Raw genomic sequence first — 24,735 nt, 5'->3', positions numbered from 1 at the left:
CTAAGATCAGCAGCTAACAAAGAAAGCCAGTAGCAGGCAGAAACAAGCTTGAGTCAAGAAAGCAGATGCATGTCCATGAGACTTTCTGGACTGAGACCATGAAGTTTGGCTCAGAGCTTCCTGGCAGTCAAAGCAAAATAAGCAACACTATACAATTATGTCATTGTTGAACCATCAGATTGAAGGCCAACTGTTTCCCTGGCAGCGAATCCCAACAGAGTAGTAGCACCTATAAATTCTCCCCTTCTGAGCAGCCCTAAGCAGAGGTTCGAGCACACAGTATATAACCTGCTTCCTGACCTTCCTTACTGTGAACCCTCATAAACACACTGGTCTATGGGGGGCACTAAGACCTCAGGAAGACCTTCCGCCCTTGGTTTCCCACGTGAGACTTTTGCAGTCATCTCCTCCTCACCCCCCATTCTTAGCCAGCACCTATAAGGATAGGGGGTGGGGGAATCACAGAGGTTCTGTTCCAGGTACTGTGTGTACAAACTGCTGTCCCCTATAAGGAACCCTGCACCAAGGGTTTGTATACAGGATCCAAATGCAGAAAGGAAGGGATCCTGTGGGGAGCAGCCTTTCTGGCTGGGAATTTCAGCCCCTCCTGGTAGCTTTAAAAGGAGTGTCCGAAGTAGAACTGCCATATAAAATACACCACTATCCACTTAAGTTAATTTCAGACAGACAACAATATCTAGTATAAGTATGCCCCAAATGTTCCATGGAATAGACTTATACTAAAAAAAAAAATCTTTACTATTTATGAATTGGTCATTCTGAGGGGCTGGGCCAGAGCCACTGCTGGCAATCCTGGTCAGGAGGCTTCCTGGTAAGGCCTGAGGGTCCCAGTTAGGTGAGCTAAACCTCAAATTTTAAGAGAACTCTTCATTGGCTTAGCATGGGGTCTTTTGTGTTTTGTTTTTTTAATTGGGGAGGGGGGGTAGTCTTTAGTTTGTGATTAGGACAAAAACTGGCTCATTTAATCCATCAGGAGTGACCGGGCCAAGAGGTGGACCCCCATCCCCACCCCCATTTGAGCCCTGAGAACTCCCTAGGAGCAGAGACACAAGGCTTCAATGGTGCTAGCCACTCAAGCCTAGGCGATCAACATTCCAGGAGGCAGCCATTCCCGCCCTTCAGGAGGAACAAAGAACCCGGGGAGGAATTCCTGCTGCCCAAGCATGGGGGGTGGGGTGGTATCCAAACAAACCTGGACAGAAAAAACCGCCACCAGCAAGGGGCTCTAGAAGCCCACTCCTCCAGTGTCCTGCCAGAGAAACAAGAAGGACCAAGTTAAGAGTCTAGGGCCAAGTATTAAACAGTATTAAAAGTGGACCCTATAAACACGGAATTCGATTCGGGGGCTGAGTCTCTAACCTGATGGAGTAAAGGTCAAGAGAGAAAAATCTCTAAAGGAAACAGGCCCAAACCTCTGAATGTAATTATTAACTTTATCTTCAGGGTCTTTGTATTCATGCTATGTACTGGCTTTTACTGTAACCAATGCAAACCTTTTACTGTCCTTCAAAACCTAGAAGGTGGGTTTCGTTGGCTTGTTTTTTTAAACTACAGCTCCTGCATCACCAGAGATGAGGATTCCCTGCAGATTCCACAATCAGAGATTCCCAGCGAAAAGGACCTTTGGAAGTAGAGAGTAGGAGGGGAATAGGAACCGAGGAAGGCAACCTTTTCTCCCTCCATGCGCTGGAGCACCCACTTCTGTAGGCAGCACGGTGGATGGAGTCTTCAGACAGCTTCAAAAGGAGAGGACACTTGGGCTTTCAAAGGAGTTTTGGGACAGACTTACATAACTGCAAGATTCTCCTCTGCTCTGAGGGCAGAGGTGTTTCCAAGGGTGACTATATTCCCAGGAAAAGTCGCCTTTCACCATCCAACCAAAGGTTTTAAATGGGGCCCTACAGCTCCCCGGAGCCAGTCTGAATGAACTCCGTAAACACTGGTTGAACATTTGCTTTGCAGATAAAGTTCTAATCACCAATGGATTTCTCAACCAAGTGCTTCCAAAGTTTTTCAAATGCCCAGCTGCTCCTCAAAAGGCTCCCAGGTCTTTCTTCTTGAAGCACAAGTGGTCCTCCTCCCCTCTACCTGGGTACCGCCAAAGGGAAACCCCCCAACACCTCAGTGATAGTAGACTTTCAAGCCTTACAACCAGTCTCCAACAGGGTCCAACTCCTACTCAGCTGCGTATCACAACTACTTCCCCTTCAACAGACAACAGTTCTCACTGGGGGCTAGAGACCACACTAGACAGGAGGAAACAGAGAAACTGACTATGAATCTCCTAGTGCCAGGCTGTTAGAGACCCCTCCCCCAAAACAACACTCAAATAATCAACACCCTAAACTGAAGACTAAATCATTCTGCACAAGGGAAACTGCCTAAAACCGACTGCAAAGCACTCGGGTTTGGGGGTCACATGTCATCCAATGGAAGGCAGTTCTGAATGACAAATAACAACTGGTCCATGAACTGCCCTCACCCCCCAAGTGAAATTTCCCTTGTACATTTAAGTTCTCCAGGAAGCTCAGAACCAATTTTCTTTTTTTCTCGAAGGCAGTCTTTGGAAATGGAAGCCACCAATCTGTCACCTCCAACTGACCTGGCAAGCCAGGAAAAGCCATGCACTTGCACCTGGGTGGCTCAGTTGGTGAACTGTCTGCTACTGGGTCTGGTCATGATCTGGGGGTCCTGGGACTGAGCCCCACGCTGCTCCCTGCTAAAGCAGGGAGCCACCTTCTCCCCTTTCCTCTGCCTCTCCTTTCGCCCGGCTCTTGTGTTTCTCTATCTCTCCCTCAAATAAATAAAATCTTTAAGAAAGTGTTCACTACGAAGAGCCTATACTCCAAGGACAAGAGAACAGAGTTAGCTCCCCTAGAACACACCCTCTGGGAGAACACAGAAGCTGCCACTGTGTCATTAAGACTTCACTGCATACCCTTTTTGTGCCCTTGAAATTAAAATTTTTTAAAAAAGCATAAAGAAATTTTAAAAGTGTAATACCTAACAAAAAATAATTTCATATTTTTACACGTACATTATTCACCATGGTACTTGAAATCCCCAGTAATTCTATTCCCCTTTATAGTGATGTAAGGGTCCCCAGAAGGCAACCTCTGTTCTCGCCCTTTGTATCCTCAAACACCCGGCTGATCCAGGCTGAGCCAGGCACATGGCAGATGCTCAAAGCTCCAAGTATGTTGACTGGACGGAATTCACTTCCATGTTTTCCAAGCAATCCTTGAGGAATCTGCCTCCCAGCAGGCATCTGCTCATTGGAAAACAATGTGGCCTGGCCAATTGCATTGTGGCCCTGGAATAGCAAAGGTTTAAAAGAGAAAGAAGGAATATGGGTCTTCAGAGGCTAAAATGCCTCAGAGGCTAAGGATTTTAGGTAGTTTTACAGCTATCTTGCATCGGCAATAAACCAAGGCATCAGACCTAGCAACTTTCCATCATCAGAGATTCACTCACATACAAAGTCCTAGGGTTTATTCTAATTTCTGTAAATCATCAAGACCCATGACCAAAGCAGCAGGCCAAATTCTCCAGAGATTAGCACTAAGGCTATCACAGCACGGAACTTTCTGGGATGGCAGAAATGTTGTCTTGATGGTGGTGTATAAATTTGCTAAAAACTCATCAAAATGTGTGCTTGAAACCAGCATGTTTGAAAGTGCCTAAACTAAACCTCAGTAAAAATGAGTAAATGACCTGTATATTTTTTCTCCTACATGGATGCGCCAGGTGTATTACTAGAATGTGGAACTATCAAACAGTATACAGACAAATGGCACTTCAAAACAACTATCATTTGTGATTATCATTAATTAAAATACAGCCATAAAGAAAATAGCACAGGCCTAAGAAATATGATTAATGACACAATCCAAACTGTCAGTACTTACACTTGGGGAGTGGAATTAACCAGTTCTCTTTTTTTTAGTCCCTTAAGAGACAACAGAGCACATCCAAGAGACTTTTAAGATATCACTGGTATACATGGCTACAAAGCACGAACACTCAACCAGTACAAACTGCAAGTCAGTTATAATAGCCACAACATATCCACTCTTCACCCCCAACCAACAAGCTATATTCAGAAAGGTTTTCCACAAATGTGAGGTTCAGGGAAAAAAGGGCGGGCAGGGAATAAAACTATTTGCTAACAGGACAGTACTCTCATTTGTGTAAATCCCGCCTCATATGATATATCAAGAATATATTCTAATGCTGGATTAGAGACACAAAATGTAAGCAAAGTGAAAGACAATCGCCAACCACACAAAAATGTAAAATATCTACAGAGCTAAACAAAACTGAGGCAAACGTGGACTCAGAGAAATCCTCTGCAGACAGCTACTACTCTGATTTATCCAAAATACCCACAAATTGATTTTTTTTTTTTTTTTTTTTTTTAAAGCCCGGGAGAGATAAGCCCAGGAACCAAGGCAATTCAGGGAGGAAACACAAATGGCCAATAAACATATGAAAAGACGCTCGCCTCAGAGTAATCGCGGAAATGCAAAGTAAAACAACAGGACAAGCCATTTCTCTCCCATTAGATTGATGGCAACAAGGACCGGTGGGGCGGGAAGGAAATGGGACCGGTGGGAGGCAGGCTCTCAGGAGCAAATTAACATTTCAAATGCACCTTTCAGGTCTTAGCAATTCTTGGCGGGGATGGAGGATATCCTAGAAGTAAGAGAGACACAAGGACGTGCACAGTGAAGCCAACAGCCAAATGCAAAAAAATCCAGATAAATAAATTTCACACTAAGAACACCAAGTTCAGAGCACTAATGACCAACAAGTCAGTTCAGGAAAATGTCAACATGTTATATGACTACCTTTCTATAGGCCCATGTGTGTGTGAATGGATGTTAAAAGGATTTGGAAGAAAATGCACAGGAACCCGGATGACACACTTAGGAAAGAAATAGGACTGGGCATGTATTTTTTAAAAATTTAACAGATGGGGTGCCTGGGTGGCTCAGTTGGCTAAGCGTCTGCCTTCAGCTCAGGTCATGATCTCAGGGTCCCTGGATGAAGCCCCGTGTTTGGGCTCTCTGCTCAGGGGAGTGTACTTCTCCCGCTGCCTCTCCCCATGCTCAGCTCTTACGAACGCTTCTCTCAAATAATAAAATGTTTTTTAAAAAAAAACCTTATGGATAATCACAACATAGATACATTCATGTACTACTTATAGTTAAATCAGAAGTAACTGGTCCAAGTTGCCTCCTGGCAGCAGAATACAAGGCCGTCCTGAGGAAAACCTCTATTTTTCCATTCATTCAGCAACTACAAGTTGAGGATGGTAAAGAAGGAATGAAGGTCAAATAAATACAGGTATATACATATTCAGAAAAATTACAACCCAAATGACAAGCCCCGTGACATTTTAAAAAAATTCAATGTTGTTAAAAAAACACAATATTTTTAATTTTTTTAAAGATTTTATTTATTTATTTGACAGAGAGAAATCACAAGTAGGCCGAGAGGCAGAGAGAGAGAGAGAGGAAAGCAGGCTCTCCGCTCAGCGGAGAGCATGATGTGGGACTCGATCCCAGGACCCTGGGATCATGACCTGAGCCGAAGGCAGCGGCTTAACCCACTGAGCCACCCAGGCGCCCCACAATTTTTTTTTAAAGATTTACTTATTTGAGAGAGATAGAGTGTGTGCGCACAATTAGGAGGGAAGAGAAGAGTAAGAGAAAATCCTCAAGCAGACTCCCACTAAGCGTAAAGCCTGATGCAGGGCTCGTTCCCACAATCCCGAGATTGTGACCTAAGCCAATTAAACCACCTAGGTGCCCCAAAAGAACATAAATTTTTTAAAAAAGTTACTTCCCCCCGCCCCCCCACCCACCAAGTGTTTGCCAACAATGGGGACCAATGGGGACGCAAGAGCCTGAAACCCAATTTCTTCCCCTAAACCAGAGCCAGACATCCCCTCCCTCCTCATCTTCATAATCTGATCTAGCACGTGGTTTCTTAATTTTATTCCCATTTGTTGCTTTCCATACCTTCCTGAGTGGAGTAAAGGAGAACTGGTTTTACACCCTGCCCAACATACAAAACCCCTGAAAATAAGTTCTATGGGGCTAGAACAAAACAGGCACTGATGAAATGGGCAGGCTGTCACTAAATTCAGATTTTTTTTTAAAAGATTATTTATTTATTTATTTGACAGAGAGAGGTCACAAGTAGGCAGAGAGGCAGGCAGAGAGAGAGGAGGAAGCAGGCTCCCTGCTGAGCAGAGAGCCAGACGCGAAACTCTATCCCAGGACCCTGAGATCATGACCTGAGCCGAAGGCAGGGGCTTAACCCACTGAGCCACCCAGGAGCCCTAAATTCAGATTTTGTGCTTGGTTTTGCAGTAGATCTTACATAACCAAAGAAGGGGAAAATAAGAATATGAATGCTACAAACAACAAATATGAACACCAATCTTCCTTGAGAGGGAATTTTGTTTTCAACTTCAGACCTAAAGTGTAACTTTCAGTCTGATATGCCCAAATATTTATAGTGCCTTTCTTTTCATGTATTTGTATGTTACTAACATTTGTATAATTAACAATGTTGACACACAATTTAGCAAGCAAATAACCGAGAGTAAAGCAAAGATGCTACAGATGAAAACAGGTAATAACTTCAGTTCTTACATATAAAGGCACATCTATTTATTGCACTGTATACTTAAGGATGAATACAATGACAAAATTAGTAGCTATTGTGGCAAGTCCCAAATATTGTCTAGAATTAACCACTATCTCTTTTGCTAGAAGAGATTTTGCTGCCCCTTCATAATTGGTTTCCAGTTATCAACAAGAATAAATCCTAACATTAAAAAACCCTCTACCCTACTGATCTTCAGTTGTAGTAAAAGGGGACATTCTTAAACCTTAGTTCATCCATTCTATATGGGGATTCTTTTCAAGATTCCCTCCCAAGCTCCAGATACTGGAGTTGGCCCATCGCTGACTAGGGCTGATTTTTTTTATTTGCTCCCATGTGGCTTTTTAAAAAAATCCAAGTACACTGGTAAAATAAATTTTCCTTTTAGAATATTCCTCTAAATCCCAAAGCTCTGATAAAGCTAACAAATAGCAAAGGAAATAAAAACCATGAGGAAATGGTGAAGGGGAGCAGGAGGTACAGGCATCCAGTTATGGCATGCTCAGAATAAAAAATACAGTGAGAGCAGGGAGCCTGGGAGAGCTCAGTAGGTTAGGCCTCTGCCTTTGGCTCACATCATGATCTCAGGGTCCTAGGATCGATCCCCTGCTTCCCCCTGCCTCTCTGCCTAATTGTGATCTCTGTGTCAAACAAATAATCAATCTCTAAACAAATAAAAAAAGTACAGCAAAGAGTATGGCGGCAGTAGTGTTGAGTGTTGCATGATGACAGATGGTAGCTACATTTTCAGTGAGCAACTATTCTATACACCTAAAACTAATGTAACACAATGTGTCAACTGCACTTCAATTAAAAGGGTCAGGGGGATTCTGAATGATTACTAAAAATAAAAAACAGGACCAGCAGGTACTGAGGCAGTGATTCCACTGGCCCCGCCCGAATCAGTTCCTTCATTTTTTTTTTTTTTAAGATTTTTATTTATTTATCTATTTGACAGAGAGAGAGAAAGAGAGAGAGAGAAAAAGAGAGAGAGAGAGATCACAAATAGGCAGAGCAGGCTGCAGGCTCCCTACTGAGCAGACAGCTCAATGCAGGGCTCTATCCCAGGACCCTGAGATCATGACCTGAGCCAAAGGCAGAGGCTTAACCCACTGAGTCACACAGGCACCCAGTTCCTTCATTTTATACTTCCAAATTTCTTTACTTACATTTATGTACAGAGCACATTCCAATTTTTTTAACAGAAAATACTTCATTTGATTCCAAAAGTCAACCCAAGGCAGTCTAGCACAAATGTCACAATCTCTGTAGAGTGATGGGGAAACTGAGGCTCAAAGGCACACAATGTCACCCACAAACCTGTGGGATCAGAAGGGGCACTCCTGCCCAAGGACCACCAACACTCAAGGCAGCACTGCACATATTCCGGGCAAGAAATCTTCACAACTGCCAAAAACTGTAAACACAAGTGCTCCTCAGCCTGTGACAGTCTACAGTGTGGTACCCAGTACAGTGGAAAACTACACAGCAATAAAAAGGGGGGACCTGAGGACACCCACAGCATGTGGATGGACTGCATGATGCCTAGTGAAGAAACCGGACTTGAAAGTTTTCAGCCCTGCATCATTCCATGTTGTGACATGATGAGACAAAACCACAGGCCTGAAGAACAGATCCATGCTGCCTGAGGCTGAAGGGTGAGGCACGTGGAAAGTGAGAAAACCGTTCTGTGTTTGGACTGTGGTCATTTTCACACACTGTATAACCTCATCAAAATTATACACTAAAAAACATGAATTTTACAATATGTTGATTATACTTCAGTAAACAAAAACAAATACCAAAAAGCCAAAATAGGAAAACCAGACTAGGAGAAATGAAACCTTCCTTCACTCAGAGGTCTGGCAGTACAAACTGCAGACAAAGCATGTGGTTGGAAAAGGGAGCTGTTCTGGACATCCTCAAGATTGAAGAGAGGGAGGGGAAGCAGGGGCAGGGGGAGCTCTGCCCTGTAGCTTGTACTGAGCCTTCACCCTGCTCCCACTCAAGATTATAACCATCACAGGCTGGATAGTGTGGTTCCCACTAGGGAAACAGCTGAAGGCAGCCATCCACAGATGCCCCCTCCATGTACCCGCAACAACCCCATTGAGGGGTCAGAACCAAATCAAAGCCACTGAGGGGGGCAGGGATTCCCTCAATCCCAAATTGGCTGTGTAAGCTCCATGAGGGAAAGAATTGGGGGCTATTCTACGGTTTCCCCAGGGCCTCCTATTTTTCCTAAATCACTTTTCACAGAACATGTCATCTTTCCTTCAACTGTGTGTAGGTAAGATGACACCAAGTACAATGGGCATAAACAGATTTGGGAATAAAAACGGCAGTCTCTCCTGGTTAGCACACAACGCAACTGGCAAGGGCTGGAGGCATGTCTGTAAGTGTGACCTGCTGGCAGGAGTCAGCAGCAAGCTGGGTGTACCCGGCGTTCACCGCACTGATAGAACAGCAAAGCTAACTTGGGACACATTTTACAGTCTGACGTCCTCCCCATATTTTCACGAAGTTTCAAATGGGATCCATCAAGTCAGGTGGTGGCTGCTGTAAGACGGCCCAACTAGGAGGTCGTCTTCTCGGCTATGTTGCTTGTGGCGTTGTCAGGTCTCTGAGCCTCAAACTCAAATTCCTGGTATACGGGGAGGGGAGGGGGGAAGCAGGGACTGAACCTGAGAAGTCCCTGGTTAGACCCTGACAGAGGGAGAAAAGATGTGTTCTGTCTTGTGAGAAAAAATGGGAGTGTCTTTTGAGTAACCAGCATCCACACACTTCAAACCAGCAATCCCAGAGCCCGCCAGTGGCAGAACCTCATTCAGTGTGCAGTTTTGTGACATCAGAACAAACAGCTTCATCACCACAACCCCGACAAACCCCTCCATAGGACTACTATTAAAACCATCTTGGGGCGCCTGGGTGGCTCAATGGGTTAAGCCTCTGCCTTTGGCTCAGGTCATGATCCCAGGGTCCTGAGGTGGAGCCCTGCACTGGGCTCCCTGCTCGGCGGGAAGCCTGCTTCTCCCTCTCACAGCCCCCCTGCTTGAGAGTGGTTCCTTCTCTCTTGCTCACTCTCTATTAAATAAATAAATAAAACCATCTTTGCCCTACCCATTTTTCTGCTCCATACTTGTCCGCATCTTGTGGCTGCATTTTTGGTACACTCCTACAGATGATCCTAAGAGAGAAAGCTCTCCCTCTGACCTTGATCCCAAAGAGAGGCAGAAGCCCCTGAACCAAATTTGCGGATGTGTGCTAAACCCACCCTAATGATGACTGCCAGTTAGTCCCAATTCTCTCTCTCTCTCTTTTTTTTTTTTTAAAGATCAGTTATTTATTTGACAGAGAGAGAGATCAGGAGAAGGCAGAGAGGCAGGAAGAGAGAGAGGAGGAAGCAGGCTCCCTGCTGAGCAGAGAGCCCTGATGCGGGGAGTTCATGACCTGAGTGGAAGGCAGAGGCTTTAACCCACTGAGCCACCCAGGTGCCCCCCAATTCTCATTTTTAAAAACACTGTAACACCTGTGCTGAAGTAGTCCTCAGAACCATATTTAGCAGCAAAACCTAAGTGTGTAGTTTTGGGGGTATTTTTGGTTTGTTTTTGTTTTTTTAAGATTTTCATTTTAGGAGCACCTGGCTTAGCCGGAGAATGCGCAGTTTCTTAATCTTGGGGTCATGAGTTTGAGCCCCACACCGCATGTAGGAATTACTTAAAATAAATAAAATTTGGAGCACCTGGATGGCTCAGTCATTAGGCATCTGCCTTCAGCTCAGGTCATGATCCCAGGGTGCTGGGACTGAACCCCACATCGGGCTCCCTGCTCAATGGGGAGCCTGCTTCTCCCTCTGCTTGTGCTCTCTTCTCAATCTCTTTTTCTGACAAATAAGTAAATAAAATCTTAAAAATAAGTTTTTTTTTTTTTTAAATAAATATTTTAGGGGCACCTGGGTGGCTCAGTCCGTTAAAGCCTCTGCCTTCGGCTCATGTCTTGATCCTAGGGTCCTGGGATGGAGCCCCATGTTGGGCTCTCTGCTCAGTGGGGAGCCTGCTTCCCTTCCTCTCTCTCAGCCTACTTGTGATCTCCTGTCAGATAAATAAAGTCTTTTTAATAAATAAATACATAAATACATAAATAAATAAACAAATATTTTAAAATAATCCTACACCCAATGTAGGGCTCATGACCCTGAGATCAAGAAGTCACGTGCTCCTCTGACTGAGCCAGGCAGGCATCCCTAAGTGCATATACTGTTTAATACAAAAGCATTTTCGTGATTATCCAATTAGTCAAAGAATATGAAAGAAAGTATGAAAGTTCCCAAACCGACTGACATGTCAAGAAAAACTGCAAATGGTTAAGGCTAAACTTTCCAAAAGTAACCACCAAAGGATACAGTGGCTGACATATTTAGGAAAGCACAGGAGCTCTTGTCCTATTCCCACAGGTTCCTCACTAGCTCAGGGGCCCTCAAAATTCCCAAGGTGTCAGAGCCACAGAGAATGCCCTCACTCTTCACAACTGACCTTGACCCACTTCATTCTCTTTTGTGTACCCTGCTCTGCTTCATTCAAATTCCATTAATGTTGACAGAATGTGCTATTCTGCAGAAGCCTGTATGGATAAACCACAATCGAGAATTATCCCTTTTCATGGTGAAGCCCAGTATTTATAACTTCATTTGCTGATGTATTACTGAGAGCAGTAACTTTATCGCTAAAGATTATCACTTCCTTAGGACCATCTGTGTGGAAAAAATGCTTTTGAACAAATTACAACTGGCTGCCAATTTTTTGTGCTTTTTGGTCATTAAACTAGGATCATTTAAACAGATTGACTTAAAAAAGGCAACTCGCTTGGTGGGACCTGATGCTCAGGTAAGGCACTGGCTGAGAGGAGTAGAAACTTCCATGGAGGAGGACAAAACCAAAACATTACTGTTCTATAGGCTTCAGATTAAATATGGACCTCCCAAAACTGCAGCTGGGTTTCAACAGGAATCAAAACCCAGGAATTGGAATTCTCCGGCATTTCACTGCACTCTACCTTCAGGGAAGCTGGAGATGGCATCTGAAGGGAACACTGGAACAAGGTTTAAGTCAAAGAGTCTCGGATGTAAATAGCCAGCATTCAACCTCCCATTCCTCCCCAATTTTTCTGGAGTCCTGTCAGTCAAAACAGTCAATCTGGTTTCAGTCAACTCGGTTTGTGGGTATAGACAAAACCTCAAAGGGAGAGGAATAATTTAGTACTGAACAAGCACGAGGTCACATCAACTGAAGAGGAAAGATGGATCAAGCTTCCTCTCGCAAGTCACAATGCTTGAAAGGTCAAGAGAAAGGGGGAAAGAGTGGGCTGCAATGGGTGGCCATCTTGCTCCCTTTAGGCAACTGTAATTCTTTATCAGTATCTTTCTTTTGCTCTCTTGCAAAATAACAGAGATGGCAAAAACAGCCTTACTGCGCCAAGCCTGACTCTTTGTTAGTGTTTGGGGGGAGGGAACACTACTTTGAAACTGCCTGCGTGGTAGGATACTTCTCAACCTTTTGCTTAAGTGTCACAAAGAATGACACCAAAATGGTCCTTTATTCACTAAGAATGAATGCATCTAAAATAAACCCTGCCTTGAGTGAGGAACTGAGACAGAGAACTCACAAGACTAAGCAAACCATGTGACTTTTAAGTTAGCACCAGATAAAATAAAATTGGGGAGAAGGTGGTTAAACTTTAGAGATACAGATTATTTGATAAGTTAAAACTTCTCTTTAATCAGAAAAACTTATAAACCCTTTTTTTCCTGGTAAACTACTTCAACCAACAAAGGCATTTTTAACTATTTCACCTCCTCATTGATAGCTTCCCCCAAAAGCTAACTCCTTTTCTATGTATGTACCACGCTTGTTAAATGACAACACAAAAAGCAGAACAGCTATGTTCACAATTTTATATGTGAGAAAGTGGTTTCCATTTTAAGTAATGCTTTAGGAAACTATACATGTTAATGCTCATTTTCATGTCCTTCAAGCTGAAAGGACTTTAACATTTATAACAGCTAAAATGGGAGAGAGAACTAGGGTGTATAAAGGGAATTTTATTCTTATCTTCAAACACTTTCCAGATTTATTCCATGTCCTAGTATTTAACTTGAAAGCACCTGAATTCTAAAGAATGTATAGTAATATCAATGGAAAAACTGCAGTCTGGGAGAAAGTGCCTGTTTTCTTCCTAAAATATCTTTACTGCCCCCCCCAAAAGAATTTGATCACTGGAAACAAGAATTTTACAGACCAAAAAGCAAGTCTATGCAACCCTAAAACCAGTGTAGTACTTTTTGGGAAGCTAAAGCAGTCACAAATGGTTCCCCAGACTGCTGATACCACACTAACCTCAAATATGACTAGCACATTTTAGATAAGCTTATGCCTGTGAGGTAACCTAATGAGCACAGGCTTGCCAAACTAGCCATGACCCACCTTCCCTGGGATCCATGTTGATAAAATCCATCCCTATGCACTTTAATAGAAGGCTGGGCACATTCCTCAGCTCAAACTTTAAAAAACCCCAGATTACATTCAATGCTATGGAATTAAGACAGCAATAATGAACATTTCGCTCCCATAGACCTTCATCGGGCATTTTCTTATTCAAGAGACTTCAATCTATACGCATCTACCCACTGAACTGGATTCAAAGCATCAAGCTCCAATTATTTCCAAGGTACGTATGGCAATTTTGGTTTTCTGGCAAATAGAGGAAATGTGTTAAGCAGACATACATTCACCAAATCATGTAAGAAGATGGGGTGCAGAAATACTAGAACGCACACATCCATTTTTTTCCCTCTTGTCCTCACAAAATGTCTTTTGGTATACATTTTGTAATTTACAAAGCATATACATGTAGTTTAAAAACATGCTTACACTGGGGATGCATGCCTGAAGAAGCTTAGACTTTAGGAATGTAGAATTTATTAGTACCAGTACTGGTAATATCCCCATTCACCATGACTTATTCAAACTAAGATACTTATCCATTCCACAACTACTTATTGTAAGGCAGCAAACAGCCCTCCTCAAAATGGTTTGAGTGGTTTCCTGGGGAAAGACAATACCCCAAGCCCAGGATGGAGGGGTCAATATTCAGGATCATACTGGGTTGGAATTCTAGAACTTCTATTTCTAGGAAGACTTTAAAAGGAAAAAAAAAAAAAAAAAAAAGCACAACGCAGGGACTAAATATAAATTCTATCAGCACCAGCACCCTATTTTCCATCTTGGAGACTCAGGAAATTCCGCTCTCCCGGGTCATGCCTAACTGGGAACAATATTGCCATCGCTGGTGGGCTGAGCTACAATGTTTCCCTCCGTTCAAGATGGCAACTGTGTCACCCCCACCGCCCATCGCTAGTGACAGGGCCTTTCCTGGGGACAGAACACGTTCAGATCCCACTTTGCTTGCTGCCCTTTACAGAATGCCCTTCCACACGCAACACACACACCCTGGCTGCCCCCACGCTGAGATTTGTGCTTCCAGGGTCGCCTCCAAGGCAGCAAAGGGCTCACATCCTATACATCACAAATACAATTAAGGCACTCCTCAAGCAGCCGGAGCAGCACGCTTCTAGACGCACTTAACTCCTCGCTCAAAATATGTGCACACCCCTTTCTAGAGGACGCTTTCTCGGGTGCCGGCGGGGAGAGGAGCGGCCACGGCGAGGGGAGAGGAGCGGCCACGGCGAGGGGAGAGGAGCGGCCACGGCGAGGGGAGAGGAGCGGCCACGGCGAGGGGAGAGCAGCGGCCACGGCGAGGGGAGAGCAGCGGCCACGGCGAGGGGAGAGCAGCGGCCACGGCGAGGGGAGAGCAGCGGCCACGGCGGGGAGAGCAGCGGCCACGGCGGGGAGAGCAGCGGCCACCGTCCGCAGCGTCCGCACCGCTAAGGCGGCCCGAGGCTGGCTGGCCCAGTCGCGGCGGAGGCCCAGAGCGGCGCCACCTCCCGGGCCCCCTCCTGTCTTGACCACCGCGCGGCCAGCGGCCCCGCACTTCCCGGCCTGCCTGCCCTTCCAGTCTGGCGCCAGCAGGCCTTTGAACTGACCATTCGAAGACACGTAATTAGCGAAAACTCCCCATACGTTTTGTAAGTGAGCCACAATTCCTTTACCGTTCTGTAGGAAAACCCAATTACCTTGAGGTTTTGCAGTTACATTTTAAAACAAGTTCTCAAAGCACCACCTGGTCAATCTTGACGAGCCATTTCCAGGGGGATTCTTAAGGAAAGCGGTGGAGAAAGAAAGACCCTACTGGCTGCCTGAGCATCCCTGGGTTTCCCAACTGTTGGAGGCACCCTCGCTAAAAATCAAGGCGGGGGATGCGGGCACACAAGGTCCCAGCCTCCTTCCCAAGGTCAGGTGGCAGCACTGTTAAGGCAGGGGCAACCTGAATTATTTAATGGAGCCTGTTGACACAGAAGGCAACTCAGTAAAGAACTTTTTAAAATCGAGGTAGATTACGAATGCATAAAAATAGGTGGGTTTAGAGATTCCATCCATCACAATCAAACAGAAGACAGTCACCCTCCAAAGAGCCTTCATGTTCCTTTCCCAGTCAGAGGCATGGTTTTTTAAAAGAACAGTATTCCCAAACGGTTCCTGATCATTTTTTTAGAAAGGAAGAAAGAATTTGTGAGTGGGACCACTATATGAACCTGGTGCTTTCCCTAACATTTGGGTCCTTTATCTGCAGCATTGGTCACATTTAAAATCAAAATTTCTAGCTTTCTAAATGCAGATCTCTGCATTAAAGGTCTAAAAATTAATTTCCAAGTTTTCTTCTTTTAAATGAATGACTGAGGGGAAGCAGAATTCTGCTCAAAACAGAAAATTTCATTTTCTAGAGAATATTTAGTTTAACAATGTAGGATCTTAATGTCTTTGCCAAAATTCAACCTGGTATTGCACGACTTATAATGTTAGTTTTCAGGGCATCCAGGAACCTCCAGGGCGAGGGGAGCTTCACTTCTCACTTTACACTCTCTCACACCATTTGAATAGTTTTATAATTTTAAAAGTGTATAAATGTTTTACAAGTATAAGACTTTTTTTTTACAAGTCTGGCAACACTGAGCATCTTCTGTTTTAGCCCAAATAAAACGAATGTGGATCTTTAACTGAGAATATAAATAAAACCTGACATTTAAACTCAACTGCTGGGAGGGAGAATTCAATCAACGGCCCCTCCCAGAAAGGAAATTGTGGCGGATTCAGACGCTCTTTCCCTCCCTTCACCGCCCCCCCCATTTGACCCTAATCGTCAAGTGATTTGACTCCATCTTTTCATTCCTGGGCTTCAAGATCGGTATTTAGTTCAATCATTCATTTTTCTATAAGTGATGAAAAGAACAGACTACAAACATTGACCTACGATTGTGGAAACTTTTAAGATGAGTCTATCCAAAGCTTAAAAACCAAGGAAAAGAATGCCCCCTAGCTTAATACCTAGAAAGAAACTTAAAATGCAGCGCCCACAACAAGTAGATTAGAATTTCAACTTTTTTCCAATAGGAGACGCCGGCTTAAGGCCATCAGGCAATAGCTCCGCCCTCCTCCCCAAATAACAGGTTAGCAATGGAAAAGACTGCGCTGTGCAAGCCTCTGCCTTGCTCGGTGCCAGCACGCCCGTTCCAACTCGCAGACAGCAACTCCCACTAGGATTTCTAAAGCCTCTGCCATCTGCTCTTCCTCCAAGACCATAGTATTACACACACATCTCACGGGTCTCCAGGTAGATGGCTTAAATTAACGACCCTCCCAGCAGAGCCGGCTCCTCCAAGTTTTTGGTCCCTTGCTGTAGTGGGCTCAAGGTAAGCGGAAGGTCTCACACGGTGTAAAGAATTAAGAAAAAAAGGTTTATTCGACAGCCGGAAAAGCGAACTCAAACCCAAAGGCTGCGGTGCAGCCCTCGGACCCTGCGCCCCGGGGTTCGAGATGCGGCAGAGGAGTCTGGTTTTTCTCCCCGGGGAAGTCGAGCCCCGGGCTGAGCGGGGTGGAAACACCTCCCCAACCAGGGAAACCAGTTCCTGTAGGGTATCGAAGTCGGGGCAGGCGTGAGCGGCCCAAGGGGCTCCCAACTCGGTGAGATCAATGGGCAAGGTCCCCCTATTCTGCCTCTCGCAAGCGCGCACGTGGAAACCAGGTCTACACAGACACGCACTGCACACCCACACAGCCATCTCCATCCGGGCTCATACCCTACCTTCAAAAGCCCACAATCTGCGAGTATGACAAAAAATGCTCAACGAGGGCACTCAGTACTCCGGGAGGCCTGTGGTGTGCCTGTACGGGGGGCCACGTCTACACAGATACTGCTTCATCCCGCATACTTAACAGCTTGCACGTTTTGTCAAACAGTGAAATAAGGAAATCAAAATCCATAGAAAAGGGGTGTTCTCAAACCTCAAGAACCATCAAGGGAGAGGGTTCTCGCGCACGGTAACTAGCTCCCCCACCGACACACAACCCGAGCTTTTCCCGGCGCATGCTGAGTGAACAGAATGGTTGCCACAATTTGCCACACCGAAAATCGGATACAGAAAAGAGGGGACTCCGCGTCTTGAAACTCTTCCGCGGCCCCTCGCAGCAAGCACACCAAAGGTAGACTTCTACACACACTTCCCGAGTAATGACCTCCTTGGTGGCAACAACTGCAAAGTAGGCGAAGGAAAAACAAATCCAGAGAGGATCCCGCCACACCCCGCTTTGGACCGGGGTGAACAAGCACGCGCGTCCTCCGTGGACACAAGCCCCCGCCCGCCTCTGCCTCTGCCGCCCGCGCACTCACCTCATCGTCGTGGTGCTGGCAGAAGCCGAGGCGCTCGGGGAACACGGACAGGATGGAGAAGGGCGCGCCAGGGAAGGGCGGACCGAGCCCGAGCTGCTGCGCCGCGGCCGCGGCGGCTGGACCTGGCGGGCCCCGCTCGATGTAGTGGTCCTTAGTGAGGCGCACGCGCTGATGCGCGCGGACGCAGTTGTCGCACAGGTGCTCCTGGCAGTCCAGGCAGCGCGACGAGGCCGCGTTGCCCTCGTCGCAGGAGCTGCAGCCGTGAGGCCGACGCAGCAGTAGCGCGGAAGGAGAGGCGGCGGGACCGCCGGGCGCAGAGCGGGAAGGCGCGGGCGGTGGCGGCGCGGGCGGGAGTGGAGCCGGGGCCGAGGCGGACGCGCGCGGGTGCGCGTGGTGCGCGTGGTGCCGGTGGTTGCTGTGGCCGCCCGCGCCCGCCGGGGCTCCGGCTCGCCCGTTCTTGGGCGGCGGCTCGTCGGCAGTGGCCACCACAGCGTCGAGCAGGTTGCTGAGCAGGAAGGCAGACGAGGGAAGCGCATCCATGCCCGCCGCCTCGGCCAGCACTACTTTCTGGTCACACACGGGACAGCGCAGCTTGAGTGGCTCTCCCGGCGCGCTGCCGCCCGCCGCCGGCAGCCGGTGCGCTTCGAGGCACGGGCGGCAGAAGGCGTGCAGGCAGGGCAGGACGTGTAGGCGGCGCGCCGCGGCCCCCGGACCCCCGCCGCCGCCACCGGACGACGTGGACGTCTGCGAGGACGACGACGACGCAGACGAGTTGGAGGAGAGCGGCGCCGGGGAGCCGCACATCTCCTTGCACAGCAGGCAGATCTGGAAGTCGGTCTCGGGGAACGAAGCCATTTGCAAGCCGACTCGGAGGAGGGAGGAGACCAGAGAGGAAGAGGAGGAGGATAGAAGAAAACCGCCGAGGTGGGTGGGGGAGCCGCCGACTCACTCAGAAAAATGCATCGATCGGGCCTGCGATCCGGGGGCCGGCTCCAGAGCGGCACGGCCCGCTTGGCCTCGTCGCGCTCGGCCCGCGCGCTGCCAGCCCCGACGCTGCGGGCATCAAATGCCACTATCTAGAGGCGACACAGATTCCTCCCGGAGGACGCGGAGGCTGCGTGCCTTTCGAAGCCGGAGCGCCGGAACAAGTCCCGACAAGCGAGGGGCGAGCGGGGGCAGGGAGGTCAGAGGACTCCCGGGAGCAGCTGAAGCGTCGTTCTCCCTAGCCGAGTAAGTCCCCAAAGTAGAGTCTGCTGTGCAATCCCAGTCCCGGCGGGTTAAGCAGAATGTGGTTCCGCGAGTATTTGGTGCGTTACTCTTCTTTCAACAGACTTAGTTAGTCTCTTCTTGGGAGAGGAAAGCTCCCCAAACTAGTAAAGGCGGGAGCGGCGCGACGCCAAGCCCGTGTCCCCCCGCGCGACGCCGGCTGCCCCGCCGCATGACGCGGCGGCCAGGGGCTCCTGGGTGGCCCGGCTTGCAGCGCCCGGGGCTTGCGCACGGCCGGGCGCGGCCTCCCCTGCAGGGCGGTCGGCCCCTCCGCAGCTGCAGCTATTGGGGGCCCGGCAGCGGCCGCACGCGTGTAGTACGCACGCGCGTCCCACGCGCCTCGATTCTCCCGCGCGCCGCCTAGCTTGGCCGCGGCTCCCGGCGCTTAACACGCACGCGCGCCCCACGCGGCCCCGGGCCCTCGTGCCCCCGCCTCGCCCGGCCTTGGCGCCTCCCGCGCGCGCTCCTTCCCCTCCGGTTTAGCCGCGTTGCAGCGCGGGGCCGCAGGTCCCCGCGGGCCGTCCTGAATTATTCATCGGCAGGAAGATATTAGATGTACCCGCTGCCCGCTCCGCGCGAGCCGTCGTGCAATGCTATCCGAGCTCCGCGCGCGCCCCGCGCCCCTCCTCCTCCTCACGTCCGTCCTCTCTGAAACCTTGGCAGCGAAGGGGGATCACATTTCCTTTGTCATCGGGCCATTTCGCCCTCGCCTTGGTCCCCCCTCCGATCCCGAGCCGCGGGGACGGAGCCTTCTCTGGGGCGCGCTGGAATCAGTGGAACCGGCAACGGCCCAGCTCGGTGAGCTCGGAAGCCGCGTGGCCAACGCTGCTGGCCCGCGTCATCTTCTTTCTGGAACGAGTCCCCGACCAAGACTCGGGTGGCCCCGGCCTCGCTACGCCTACCGGCCTTTGCTCACGCCGTGCGCTCTGGCCTCCTGGGGCTTTGCACAACTCCCCCAATTCGGGCTGAGTGCGTGCACGCGCGCGCGTGCCCCCTCTTTCTCTGCTTTGCCGCCTCTTCCTCCTTTTCCTGCTCCTCTCTTCTCAGTACGCCGGTTATTGGGACTGATCGGAATTCGGAATCCTTTTAATCTCCAAAGGAGCAAACTCACTTCCGCCCGAGTGCTGGGAGGGGGCTGGGGGAGGGGACACAGAGGAGGGGGTTCCAGGCAAACAGGAAACATTAGCCCTCTCGCCTCGGCTCGCTTTTGTGTGCTCCCTCCCTCCTCCCTCCAACCTCCTCCCTTCTCCATGCCGCTGGGGAGATGAACGCCCCCGGGCTTCGGTGTGACGACCTTTGAAACCTTCCGAGCGAGGAGTGGAGAGCGACTCTTATGTTTATTTAAAAAAGAAAAGATTTCATTTTGAATCCTGGTTCAACCGAGGCTGATAGCCCCTGCCAGTGAGGTCTAGGTCCCCCTCCCTTTTTTTTTTTTTTTTCCTTTTTACGTTTTCTTAAGGACTCTGCATATCAACACCAAAACACACACTTGTGTGCAACTGGATGCGTGGAATTTAACGAATCCGAATTCCGAACTGCGGAGAAGCCAGTTTCCTTTTGAGTTTAATGGGGGGGGGGCAGAGGGCAGCTGTTCAGGGGAGGCTACCCGGGTGACGGCCCCATGGCCATCTGGGTGGTGTCTGAGGCTGCCTGGGCAGTTCTGGGAGAGGAACTTGCTTGGCCCTGGAAAGAGACTGACTTAGAGGAGCAGAGAGGGCCACATACCAGGCTTCAGAGGGTGTCTGGTCTGAAGGCCAGCTGGTGGAACAATTGGCACATCTAACACTGTCAAGCTGTTAGTTACATCTTGGATTCTACTTGTACAGGCAACTACCTGAGTGGATCTCAAAAACCTCTGGTGATAGAAGGAAAAACCCAAACACAAAAGAGTTCATACTGTGTGATTCCGTTTACAGGAGACTAGAACAGGCCACAATTAAGCTGTGGAGATGTGAAAAATATCCTTGGGAGTAAGGGGCTTGGACTGGGAACGGGGATGAGGGAACCCTCTGAGGTGCTGAAATAGAAGTGTATCATTGGGGGCGCCTGGGTGGCTCAGTGGGTTAAGCCGCTGCCTTTGGCTCGGGTCATGATCTCGGGGTCCCGGGATCGAGTCCCACATCGGGCTCTCTGCTCAGCAGGGAGCCTGCTTCCTCCTCTCTCTCTCTGCCTGCCTCTCTGCCTACTTGTGATCTCTCTCTGTCAAATAAATATAAAATCTTTAAAAAAAAAACAAACTTGTAAATATGCCATTTAAGATCTGTGCAAAATTTCACTGTGTGTAAATTGTACTTCAATTTAAAAAAACAAAAAACAAAAAACTTGTTGTCCAGCCTAAATAACCAAAAAGATAAAGGAAAGGAAAAAAACAAAACATACACACACAACTATATCATCATCCCCAGCTCCTCCTTTGAATTTGTGCATCAGATTCCAGGAGTTTTCCAGGGAAAGATCAACCTGGAAAGCTCTCAAATCAACCCAGCTGGAAAAACGAGCTGAAGGACTCAGGCTGCAGAAACATCTCCCTACAGAGACAAATCCATCCCCAGGCCCAAGAATGCCCTGAGTTGGAAGAGAGCTTCCAGGTGGAGGAAGAGCCTGGCAGCCACCCCATGAACACCCAGGTCCTCAGCTGCCCTTGGAAGGCTTCCTCAGCACCTGGAGCGAATCGAAGCTGAGGGAGCATTCACTGAACTGTGCAAAGAGAACAAAAATGTCCCATAAAACCAAAACATATGTTCATTGTATCTCAATAAAATTCAAAACAAAGCTCTTTCTCTGCCAATGAAAGAGAAGGAAACCTCTTAGACTTTAAAGATTAGGGAGGAGCTTCTGTTGCTACCATGTACTGCCAAATACGACTTTCTTCCATAATTTGAGAGCTGTGTGTAAACATGTACATGCTCCCACGTGAATCTACACACTCCTATAGAATTTTCCACCATACTGGCCTAGCTCCAGAGTTGTAGTATTTCTAGGGTTTGTTTCTTTTCCTTGCTTTGGTTGTTTTTAATTCTCTCTCACTCTCTCTCTCTCTTTTTTTTTTTTTTTTTAACAAAAACAAAAGGAAAACAGATGGGGGAAGAGAATTGCCAGAGGGAAGATGGCCCCAGAGGGTCAGAAAAGGCCCCACCCTCCAGCATCTAAAAAAAAAGAGGTGCCAAGGCTGGGGTGGAGGGGTGGGGGGAGTGTGGAACCCTCTACAGTCTTCTTGGTCCTAAGACTGTAGTAGTTTGCAAGTGGATGACCAAGATGAAAAGCCAACAGAGACATCCTGGAAGAGCAGGAAGGTTTAACTCCAGGAACAGGAATCAAACTTGACAGCAGTTGGTGGGTTCGTTTCCTGGGGACAATTGCTCAGAATAAACCAAAAAGAGAAGAAAAAAGAAAGAGAAGAGAGAAAAAAGGTTTTGATTTCTTGTCATGAAGTAGCTTCCCTTTCTTTCTTTTCTTGAATTGACAGGACATTGCCAGGAAACAGGGCTGCAGTGTAAATTTTTAAAGTAGCACATTCCTAGTTTCCATTAAGACCATTTACTCGAGGCAGGAAAGAGGGTAATCTTTAAAGCAACTGATGAACTCCACTTTATAGAAATATAGTTGGGTTTTTTAAATATGGTGTAGTGATACAGAATAATTTAGGATTAGACTTCCTAAGGCTAGAGCTTATCCATCAGAAGAATAAGAGCCACATATCCAGATGAAAGCCCCAAGACAGTCCCCTGCTATAAACTAGTATTAAATTTTTCATTGCCACCCTAGCTAATAAACACCCTCTCTTAGCAAGGGAGGAACAAGCAGCCTTCCAGTTTTCTCTCCACTAGGTAACATTAGAAAGGGAGTATAAATACATTCATTCCTGAATCCTGAAAATAAATCATTTGTATTTTAATAGCCACTTTTAAAAGAAGCCAGCCCTAAAATTATGTAGAGAGTAAATTTGCATTTTTTTTCAAATTCATCTGTATTCATATTTTGTTTTCAAAGATGACACTAGACTTTGCTGCTCTCTCAGACCTGGGGGTGGAATGAGGGGGTGGGGTGGCTAGACCACATTTCCATCATCTGCTTTTTTCATCTGGTCCTTTAATTAAATATTTAATGCATCACGTGTTCTGTTGTCAAAATTGTACCTTTCACCAGCATCCTGAGGGTGCATTTACATAATTTTTAGGTACATAAATCAGCAGAGTATTCTTTTTTAGACATTAAATAAATATTACATCACAATTACTATTTTGAGCCATGAGCAGGCTGGTAACCAGCTTAACAGACGCTCTTGAATCATTGCCTGCATCCTGCCTGTTGGGGGTCGGGGGTGGAGTTCTACACACCTGGCCAACTCTTGACTCTACCCTGACTCTGGCCTTGAAATCATTTGACAGACGTGTGTCAGCTGTTTTCAACAACCTCAAGTTAAGCATAGCGGCAAATCAGACGATATAATGTAAGCTCTAGTCACCCAGAAATGTATGGTCTGCAGTAGAGATACTTGAATTGTACATACGAAAGGTAAAAAAAAAAATCAGTACGCAGCTTTGGAAGTTAAAGGAAGTGCAGAGCTCAGCTAGGTTTCTAACCCAGCTCCACCACTCTGAGCAAGTTAGGTAAACTCCCTGCACCTCAGATTCCTCATGCTTTGTAACTGGTGCAAACGCCTAGTTCATCCAGGATCAAAGCACTGCTAAATATACTGTGCCTCTTATAGCACCAGTCACATGTAAATGGGCAAGCCCACGTTTAAATCTTAGCTTTGTCACATCATTCTATCATTGCCTTACCACTACATTCGACGGCCCTCCACATCTCATACAGGCAGTCATGTTCTTTTTCCCTCCCTAACAAGAGTTGCCATCTCCGCCTTCCCCCCTCCCTCTGCTCTCCAGGTCCCAGTGCAGCTGCCTGTGGCCCACCATGTCGAAGCGAAGCTCTCAGCCTAGATTTTTTTCTTTTTTTTCTTTTTAAGATAATATTTATTTATGACAGAGAGAGACACAGAGAAGGAACACAAGCAGGGGAAGTGGGAGAGGGAGCAGCAAGCTTCCCGCAGAGCAGGCGCTGATGTGGGGCCCAATGTGAGGACTCGATCCCAGAACCCTGGGATCATGACCCAAGCCAAAGGCATACACTTAACAACTGAGCCACCCAGGCACCCCAAACCTAGATTTTCTAAAACAAAATGTGTGTCTTTCCTAAGGGGGCAAAAAACAATAAAGGTTGTTTTTAAGATGAGCATAGCAGAAAATCAAAATATGTCTAAATCAGTACATACTGTTAACCCTGTGCAGCTTCTTACTTCAGATGCTCTCTGATTTTTTAGCTGAAAAATCTCTATCGCATTTAAATTTCCCTTTTTCGGCCTAACCCTGACCCTCATTCATTCCACCTGTGCCAAATTTCAAGGGCTCCCTCCTACCTAAAAGTTAACTCAGAAGGCTTAACCTGACAACCAAAGATCTCTCTGCTCTGTCTCAAACCTCCATTTCCGTCTCTTTAACACAAACTCTGCCCACCGCCTATCTATGTATATCCCAGTTCACCTGCTTCAGATGCATTGTCTTTCACTGGCCCTGGCTATTTTGTCTCCCAGATTCCCAGAGCTTTCACTGAAAGGTGGGCTCTATTCCCTCTCCTCTAGAGTCTAGGCCACTCCAGCCAAGGGAGCATGGCAGAAGTGATGCTATGCCCCTTCTGGGCACAATCTTTTTTTCTTATTCCTTCAAGATTTTATTTATTTATGACAGAGAGAAATAGCGAGAGAGGGAACACAAGTACGGGAGCTGGAGAGGGAAAAGCAGGCTCCTTTCTGAGCAGGGAGCCCCATATGGGGCTCGATCCCAAGACCCTGAGATGTCATGACGTGAGCCCAAGGCAGATGCTTAACCGACTGAGCCATGGGCCCAGGCTTTAAAAGAACTGGCAGCTTCT

General features: G+C 47.4%; 1 protein-coding gene across 1 annotated transcript in view; it reads right to left on the bottom strand.

Annotated features, from left to right (window-relative positions):
• The window catches only part of TRIM71 (tripartite motif containing 71), a 64,973-nt gene extending 46,547 nt beyond the window's left edge, over positions 1-18,426 (bottom strand). Inside the window, exon 1 of the mRNA XM_044252761.1 lies at positions 17,539-18,426. Coding sequence (XP_044108696.1) covers positions 17,539-18,393 — 855 coding nt within the window. The 5' untranslated portion in view covers positions 18,394-18,426. The remainder of the gene's footprint in view (positions 1-17,538) is intronic.
• Positions 18,427-24,735: the final 6,309 nt, after the last annotated feature.

The sequence above is a fragment of the Neovison vison genome, chromosome 6 (genome assembly GCF_020171115.1).
Source record: "Neovison vison isolate M4711 chromosome 6, ASM_NN_V1, whole genome shotgun sequence".
Classification (NCBI taxonomy): domain Eukaryota; kingdom Metazoa; phylum Chordata; class Mammalia; order Carnivora; family Mustelidae; genus Neogale; species Neogale vison.
The sequence above is the reverse complement of the archived record's forward strand: the minus strand, read 5'-3'. Positions and strand labels throughout refer to the sequence as shown.